The sequence below is a fragment of the Alosa pseudoharengus genome, unplaced genomic scaffold, assembly GCF_046254945.1.
Source record: "Alosa pseudoharengus isolate Yale_2024_CS ecotype anadromous, Long Island Sound unplaced genomic scaffold, YU_APseudo_1.1 YU_APseudo_1.1_scf_3, whole genome shotgun sequence".
In the NCBI taxonomy this organism is placed as follows: Eukaryota; Metazoa; Chordata; class Actinopteri; order Clupeiformes; family Clupeidae; genus Alosa; species Alosa pseudoharengus.
The window spans coordinates 20971221-20980611 of NW_027468718.1; the positions used below are offsets into that span (position 1 = coordinate 20971221).

The window sequence follows — 9391 nt, forward strand, 5'->3', positions numbered from 1 at the left end:
AGAGATGAGGGAGAGAGAGAGATGGAAAGAGAGAGAGAGATGAGGGATTGAGCATCCTTGTGCTCTCTCCCATGGTTGGCAAAGCTTGTGCTGGTGTTAATTAACAGCGAGCGTCATTAAAAGGCCACGCATGAATGACACTCACTTTGATCACCACATAAAATCTGCAGCCATTGCGCCTGTGTGTGTGTGTGTGTGTGTGTGTGTGTGTGTGTGTGTGTGTGTGTGTGTGTGTGTGTGTGTGTGTGTGTGTGTGTGTGTGTGTGTGTGTGTGTGTGTGCGTGCGCGTGCGTGTGCGTGTGCGTGTGCGTGTGCGTGTGCGTGTGCGTGTGCGTGTGCGCGTGCGTGCGTGCGTGCGTGCGTGCGTGCGTGCGTGCGTGCGTGCGTGCGTGCGTGTGTGTGTTTCTTTTCCTCTCCTCTTTGCCCCTTTGATTCCTCTTTCATTTCCAACTTTTTTTTTTTGGCACCGCATCTTCAGTCACCTTTTTGTGGGTGGGTGCTGGCTGGCGTGATTTGAAAGCGTGATGCGGCGCGGATGTGAGAGCCTCGGTTGGCCTCGAGAGACGGGATGGGGAGGCGGCACGCTAGAGCTCTGAAGAGGACATGCTGCCACCTCCGAGACAGAGGGCCTCAGGTCCGCACTACGACCGTGAAGCCACAGGCCAATGAGTCATAATTAGACAAAGACACTGAACCTGACCTGACCTAAACCAACTGCACAGGGGACCCAGGAGGGTTAATTTTTTATTTCTTTTTAAAATTGTGACGTTTTTTTGGAGTTTGAATTATCTGCCAAAACCATCTGAGCTAAAGTGGAACAAATGGCAGATTACATGTTAATATTTCAGACGGCTGCATGCATATTTCACACCCGAAAATCCTTTCATCCCCCCCCACAAAAAAATAGAACCACCAGTGTCCTCTTTTTTTTCTCTCCTAAAGCCTTGTTTGCACAAACTTTCCATCAGGTTCTCGTTGACGAGTAAGAAATTAGCGCCAAGCCAATTTCTTGTCCAGTTATGACAGGGGAAAACAGTGTACCAGTGGACTTCAGAAATGTCTGATCGGGAATATGGTTTCCATCAGTAAATACCCAGTGACAAAAAAAAAGAACTGCCGAGTATTTGAAGACCATCTCATTAAAACTCACATCCCTGAGTAGTGAGCAAATTCTCTCAGTTCCAACTTAATTAAGGGAATAATTAAAAGATGGCTCAAGCCGCCAGATGGCTCCGGCATTGATCTCTGAATCATGTTTATAGAAAAGCAGAGAGGGGGTGGATGAGGAGGAGGAGGAGGAGGAGGAGGAGGAGGAGGAAGACCACAGGCAGGGGCGTGTTTTAGTGTTGGACTCGGAGAGTCTAGAGGAAAGCCACAGGTCTGGGAGCAGGGGGGTTGTTGGACGGTGGGGGTGGAGGGAGAACAGTGGACAGGGTGGATACTGACGGTCCCCATGTTCCTGCCAAACTCCGCTCACGCCCCCGTCCATCTTCCCCATGGAATGCAGCTTAAAGAGCAGAGCGGGGAGAAATATGGATGTGTCAGCCAACGTTTGGGGAATCTAGTTCAAAATTCACTCACTTTCTTTCTTTCTCATTCTCTTAGTTTTCTTTTCAGTCTAATATCACAGTGTTGCTAGGAGTCTGTTTCAGCAATATGGGTATATGCTGTATCTATAATACATGGGCAAATCTAGATCTATTGTGGACCAGACAATACTTGAAGCTATATTGCTGAGTCATAAGGAATAAAATAGAGGGATGGGTTGATTACAATGTATGACAAACAATTCAAAGAATTCTGCACCAAACAATCTGTTTGTTCCGTGGCCTTTTCAAAAGGTTCTGAATGGACCCTGAATGCTATTAGTCACTAAACAGGCAGTTGTTTCTGAAAAGGGCTTTTGTAAGTTCGGTCTCGCAGGGACAATGGCGTGCAGCATCTCCATTTATGGTAAAAATACAAGGCCCCAACACGCAGCACAGCACAGCATTTGAACTCGTGCAATGTTATCATTTCACCAGAGCCTGAAAGCTAGCTCAGATGCTCTTCTCCGCGCTCGGAACCGAGGCCTGGCGGAGGGTTTCCATTGTGTTTCGGTGGAGCTCATTACCGAGCTGGGTAGAACACAGCAACACATTCCTCTCCAAATCAACCCCCCCCCCCCACCACCCCTCCCCAGCCTAGTTCCTTTCATTCCATCTCATTCGGAGGAACTCTGTGAACCACAGCGCAGAGTACATTCGCACAGAGGAGACCTCATACCACTCCTGTCCCTGTTTATTAGAGACTCCTGTAACAATGTACCTCTGGCTGTAAAGGGGAAGGAAATGCTCAGATGCTAGCAGCAGTGTGTTTTGCCAACCGTTTTGGCCACCCGTGGTGACAACACAGCACAGCTTGTCACGTCGCGGCAAAAAAAACTCACCTGGGGTCGCAGAGGAAGTCCGAGCTCTCGCCGTCGGCGCGCCACACCAGCCACTCGCGGAAGGACGGGTGGCAGAACATGCGCGTCTTGTCGCGCCGCCGGATGAGGAAGCCGGCGAGCAGCTCCACGCGCTGCTGAAAGTCCTCCCAGGCCAGCTCGCCGCGCGCGCTCCCGGCGTTGGCGGCGTGGAACAGCTGCTCGTCCGTCATGGGGTGCAGCGAGGCCAGCGCCACGTTGAGCACGGGCAGACAGCGCTCGAACGCCGCCTGGCTGGCGAAGCGCATGTTGCACTGGAGCAGGTAGAGCTCGGCCAGCGAGACGGGCACCACCTTGTAGCTGGCGCTCTTGATGACCAGGTGGCCGCGCTCAAACAGGTCGAGCGTCAGCTTCAGGTACAGGTAGGAGCCCTGGCTGCGCGACATCAGGTGGCTGCTGACCTTGCCCACGATCAGCGGGTCGGCCTTGCCGTTGAGCGAGATGTTGTTCATGATGTCCTTGCTGCCGTTGATGCGGTACTGGATGTAGGCGTTCAGGTCCGAGCCGATGTCCTTGTTGTCGGGGTACTCGTCCAGGGATATCTTAGTGAAGGGCAGCAGGCTTGTAATCTCCTGTTGAAGATAAGGGAAGGTGGGGAAGAGGTTATGACACAGCAAACCAGTGGAGGAGCCTTGCAGCATTAACAAAAGCTTCAAACAAGGTCAAAACTGACACATTTTTTTTTCTTTCCATTTAATGTAAGAGCACCAAGACTCAGTGTGTCATGGCAGCTTGCTGCACTTATAACTCCTAACTCCTAACAGGGGGCCGACTGCATGGTGTAGACAGCACTGTGTGCATTTGATGTGGATGTGCACACATCCGTCGCCACGCTCTCTCTAGAGTCTGCTAGTCTGGCCCACATGTCTCTCTCTAGAGTCTGCTAGTCTGGCCCACATGTCTCTCTCTAGAGTCTGCTAGTCTGGCCCACATGTCTCTCTCTAGAGTCTGCTAGTCTGGCCCACATGTCTCTCTCTAGAGTCTGCTAGTCTGGCCCACATGTCTCTCTCTAGAGTCTGCTAGTCTGGCCCACATGTCTCCTTGGCCAGGAGTAACACAGGGCTGCAGCAGAGCAGCAGGTGCATTTCTCACTCACCGGCTTCATGCTCCATGTAGGGTCTGTGGTGGTGGTGGTGGTGGTGGTGGGTGTGTGTGTGTGTGTGTGTGTGTGTGTGTGTGAGTGTGTGTGTTGTGGCTGTGAGGAGTATGAGCCGGCACTAAGCACTGAGCTATCAGCCTGCAGCAGGCACAGCCGGCCTTGTTTGCAAACAAAGAGAGAGAGAGAGAGAGAGAGAGAGATGAGCTGGGAGACAATCCAGAGCCACCGGGAGACTTCTACACCTGCATCACTTCCATTCTCTCTCTCTCTCTTTCTCTTTCTCTCTCTGGCCCGCTCTCTTCCCTCCCTCCCATTCTCATTTGACTTACACTGTGTCTATCTCTGTCTCTAAAAGCCCAGGGGCCCAAAACTCGATGCCCCTCCACCTGCCAGTCAGAGCCCTCTGCAGACAGACATGCCGCCTGAGGATAGCACATTTGGGTAACGGTGTCAGTCAACATCAAAACTACACACGACACACACTACTCACACAGGAGAGTCAATACAAACAAATGACCGCTCAGATTCCCATTGACTGGTTGCTTGTCCTGGTGTTATTTATGAACATAGTCGTCACACACACACACACATCTCCCAAGCTCTGCTAGCACGGTCCAAGTAGATTAGGCATTAGCATCCCTCAGATTCAGGAGTAATTTCCTGTGCTGCTGGTGGACGATCTCATCAGAGAGAGACTCTCAACTTTTCTCATCAATGGCTCCAGCAGGAGAGGAGCCCAGATCTACAGTACACTCTCCCCCACACACATCACACACACACACACACACATAACAAAAAAAAAACATAATCACACATACACACAGCAGACAAACAATTTGGAGAGGAGTGATCGGGAGCCTCAGACCTCTCGATTATAAAAATACAAAAGATAATGTTTCCACTTCCTTTCTCTCTCTCCCTCTCTCTTTCTCTTTCTATGTCCCTTTGGTCGTCTCTTGTGTCACGCACACACTAATAAACAAAGACAGTCAAAACAGGATTAGAATGCAGGACACTGATTCCCGGGCTTAGAAGAATGCAATAAAACAAAACAAATGGGAGAGAGAGAAATCCCAGCGGAGAGAGGATCAACAAAAGGAGGTCAACTCTCCGCAGACTAACACCCACTGCTGTCTGCAGACAGACAGACAGACACACACTGCCTTGTTCTTTCTATAATGGTGTTCTTGAGTACTTAGTTTATCGCTTTCAGAGGCTACAGCTTTTAGATCCAGCAAAGATAAGGCACATATACAGAGCTCCTCCTTGACATGCACACACTGTTAAGATCTGAACTTGCCAAGCCAACTCCCTGTACTCTATGCTGTCCATGCTATGCATCTCCCATGCTAGCGGAGGGGGGTCTAACAGAGCCTGCTGAGCAACTACAGCATACTGCCCTCACTGGGCGCACCTCCTCCCTGGTGCGCTGGTGATGGAGCACCGAACTGGAAGTCCACCCGCCAACCCCTGGAGCAGAGGAGCGTCCGTATCTCTTGAGCGGAGCTGTCCTGGGGACACGTCTACTGGCGCTGCTAATGGCGATTCACTAAGCAGTAGGCTGAGTCAACGGGTGTGCTATGCACTCTGAGGAGGAGGAAGAGGAGGAGGAGGAGGAGGAGGAGGAGAGAGCGGCTTCCGGCTCTGGTGGTGGGAGAACGCTAGTACTTCATTACCGTGTCATAACAGGTTGGATTGTTTTTTAGGGTTAAGGTTAGGGTTAGCTTTTGTCTTTTGGCAAGGTCGAAACACAGTGCCACTGGAAGAACATGGCAACAACCTAAACCAAAATCTCACTCTGCCAGCTTTACAGAAGGTAGCTTAAAAAACAATCATTACTTTTTTCCAGTTTATCTTAGTATAATTAATCGCGAGTTGTGGTTGGTTGGTGTGCAACTAATTTGTCTGACAGCAACTGCCCTGACAACTCTCTCCCCAAATGCCCCAGAGAGTGATCTGCCCTGGCAATGCTCTCCCCAAATGCCCCAGAGAGTGATCTGCCATCCAGCTCCTCACCAGTAAGTTGACCCGCACGGTCACAATGAGCTTGAGCCACGGGGGGAACTTGGCGATGATCTTGGTGATGAAGGAGGCAATGGTGTCTCCGTAGTCGGGCTTGTGGAACTCCGCCTCATTCAGGCCGTCCACCAGGATGATGAGGTCCTCCTCGGGGATCTTCCTCTCTGTGGAGCGCAGAGCGCACACACACACACACACACAAACACACACACACACGCACGCACACACACGCTGGTCAGCACAGCTATCAAGAACATTACAAACATTACATTAAAAAAATACCAGTCACTGCTTAGGACACCTAGGCTGAAATGTTAGGCTATAATTGTTCAATCACTGAGTTTTCCCATTAACAAAAGCCTAGATGAAACCTGTAAACTATACTGCATGGCCACTGCAAAACACTCTGTAGCTCCTGAATTTTCAGCTCAGTTGGTTCACTGATCTTCAGTTTGGCATTTCTCAGACATCCACCTACATAACCACCATTCAATAAAGTGCATTCCAACAGTCAAGGTTCTGGGTAGTATTACTACTGGGGGATGGGGGGGTGGGGGGGTTGGGTCTGTTCCAACCTACAGCAGCTTGAAAAGAAGATTTAAAAGCTCCACAAATGAGACTCAGATTCCAGACATCTAATCCAGGCATATGTTTTTTTTAAAGCCGGGCATGTGGGGTTGGTAATGTATTCTCTGTGTAGCCCAGGAATAATAGAGCTTTTTACTGACATATCCTGCAATGCAGTAGCAGAAGCAGTAGAGGAGTATCAGCATCAGCAGGGCCTGGGCTGGGATCTGCTGAGCAGCACAGAATCCGCACCAGTGTGTTGAAAACATGGCACTGCTACAAGTGTGTGTGTGTGTGTGTGTGTGTGTACGTGTAGGTGTGTGTAGGTGTGTGTGTGTGTGTGTGTGTGTGTGTAATATCCTAACAGTGGTGCAATCGCTCTCTCTGACGAGGCTAAAACATTCAGCTCAATTCGGAGTTGCCTCGTTATGCATGGATGTCTAGTTCTGTCAGGTGACTAAAGCGTGAAAAAGAGAAAGGGAATGAAACGATAACTCAGAGGAGGGAGAGATTCCTCCCTCTGGCAGCTCAAGGTCCAAACCCTGTAGACATTTCTATAAAGAAACTACATTTCTGCTGCGCTTTGAACACTGCGATCTACAACGTTATGGACCAAAAAAGATCCAGCAGTCTCCGAGCCTAGCACCGATACTAAGAGGAGGTCATTGCGGTGTAGGACACAATGAAACCTTTCCTCAGTATCGACCCTCATTCTGCTGACCATTGCTCCTGCGGTGAGACAGGCGACGAGGGAGAAGTGAGCTGCACCGATCCATCATGTTCTAGTCCGGTGGTCCCATCGCACAAGTAACTTTCCTGCCCCCACACACAAACACACGCACACACACGCACAAACACAAACACACACACACACACACACACAGGCTACTGGTCAATTCACAGCGCAGTCCATGTCATTTCCGTCCCGCAGGCACGTGGCTATTTATCTACACATCTTGGGCCCCGACTAGCCATAATACAGTATTGATTGTGTGATGGAGAGGACTAAGAGAGGGGCTGTGCTCTGTGTACACAATCCTCAGGTGACCTTGAGATTGTCAGCCACGTGTCTGAGGGGACAAAAAAAGAGAAAAGAATCGGCGGAGACTCATGGGACCTACGTTTCTCTACAGGGATGGAACATTCTATCCATAGACTGCAGGAAAAGAAAAAAACACCCGAAAGAGTAATGGACACTTGAGAAAGAAAACCTATTAAGTGTGACAATGACTCAAATCAATACTTCATGCTAACATGAGGCCACTACACTGAAGCAATTAACAATGTTCCAAGCCATTGTACAGAGATGGCTTACTCACTTAACCTATTCGCTGGGCTATTACTCGAACTGCAGCAAGATGGAGCCTCCCTTTTGTCTCCTGATCAAGCTGCAAGATTTTTCAACTGACCTTGAGGTCGTCTTACTCAGACGAAACAAATAATGCGAGCTCCCTGGCAACAGTTCTTAAATAATTCTGAGCAGACAATGTTTTTTACAGACAACTGTGGCAAAGGTGCGCTGAACAAACCGAGACAAAAGAGCGCTAGTAAAAATGTGAACCCACTTTATGTTCAGGGACTGTTGCCAGTGACTCATCTGCTCATATGACTCATTCATTTAATTCAATGCTTCACCAACTGCCATAAAGGCAATTCAGGCTAGAGGAGCAGTCAAAAAAAAAAATTATCTGTTTTTTTATCATTTTTAGCCTTTTTTTATTGGCAGGTTAACTGTCCTACACCCCTACCCCCATGTCAGTGGGATAACCCACAAGATGGAGATCTTGGTAGATTGAACACGAGACAAAAAAATTATATTTCACAGGTACACAAAATCTCTTAGTACCTTTATCTTTTAACCTTAATCTTTAATAGTGACAGCGCCCAATCATCTAACAGCCAGTTGATATCCTGACAGCCGTCCAGTCAAGCCTGAGAGGGATAAGGATCAGAGGACATCGTCGCCCCCCCTGAGTCCACTCTCCTGATCATGGCGCCACGGTGGACCGTCTTACCCTTGCGCAGGCTGAGCAGGGGTTCCAGCACGCCGCGGCGGAAGGCGGCCGAGGGGTCCTGGACGCAGGAGCGCAGGCTCAGCATGCTCTGCAGGTGCGGCTCCCGCAGGAGGAGCTCCCGGTAGGCGCCGAGCACCGGCGCCCGGCACAGGAGCGCCGCCACACTGTGCACGAACTCCGGCACCAGGCACGTGTACGTGTTGTCCGCCTGGCAGTAGTGGTACGCCACCACCTAGAGAGAGAGAGAGAGAGAGAAAAAGGGATTGATTGATTAATTTTCGCTGGGAGGTGGTGGTGGGGTTACTGCGTTATTGGATCGATTGGTTAGAGGTGCAGTTCCCAGCGCTGCTGCCCAGGGTCTGAGGAGAATGAGCTGGCGGGCTTCGGGGGAATCTCCAGGGACGCTACTCGACCACGGCGGCGTGACTAAACTTGCATGCTGCTGGCTAGATGGGGCCATGACCCCATTTCCACTGTTTGCATTAAACGATTAAAAGATGGCTGAGGTGAGGACATTTTCGAGCGGCATGCCACAGGGCTTGGGAGGGGTGGGAGGTGGGGTGTCATTCACTGATGATCCAGCCCAGAGAGTGCCCCTCTTAGCCTGGCTGTGGCCATGCTTCCCCCGGCCTCCACTGCGGGTGGTTGGCTCTGATGAACAGGGGGTTGAGCGGGGGGCGGCTAATAATCCCGCCAGCACCTCTCCCAGGTGGGCATCTGAAAGTAGGCTGTTGAACCTGTGTCTGCCTCAGTTCCTGTGTGTGTGTGTGTGTGTGTGTGTGTGTGTGTGTGTGTGTGTGTGTGTGTGTGTGTGTGTATGTGTGTGTGTCTGTGTGTGTGGCAGCTCTCCTCCTTTTGCAGACATTAATGAAAAATGGATGAAGGGTGAGAGTGAGAGAGGAAGAGGGAAATTCCGTGTTTAAAGGTTCTAAAAGATGAGAGAGAAAAGGAGGCAGCGCAACAAGAGTTTAGGATACGGAGTGATACAGAGAGACAAAGTGAAAGGGGGGAAAAAAGAGAGAGACAGACAGACAGAGAGAAAGAGAGAGGTGGGGATGAGGAGGCGCTCTAATGAACGAGAGAGGAGACGGGAAAATGAGGTGCCTGGGGGATGTGTGACTCCCTCTGTGCTAATTACACTCAATCCTAAGAGGAGGAGGAACAGGAGGAGGAGGAAGAGGAGGAGGAGGAGGGGGGGGGAGGAATGCAGGAGCTGACACACTTTCA

The 9391-nt window shown here is 50.3% G+C and overlaps 1 protein-coding gene across 2 annotated transcripts in view; it reads right to left on the reverse strand.

The window, feature by feature from the left end:
- The window catches only part of tanc1b (tetratricopeptide repeat, ankyrin repeat and coiled-coil containing 1b), a 30847-nt gene extending 22457 nt beyond the window's left edge, over positions 1-8390 (reverse strand). For both annotated transcript variants that reach the window (XM_076263547.1, XM_076263546.1), the window contains exons 1-3: positions 8165-8390; positions 5580-5746; positions 2429-3036 (exon numbers count right to left, since the gene is read on the reverse strand). In XM_076263547.1, coding sequence (XP_076119662.1) covers positions 2429-3036; positions 5580-5746; positions 8165-8249 — 860 coding nt within the window. In that variant the 5' untranslated portion in view covers positions 8250-8390. The remainder of the gene's footprint in view (positions 1-2428; positions 3037-5579; positions 5747-8164) is intronic.
- Between the last annotated feature and the right edge of the window lie 1001 nt (positions 8391-9391).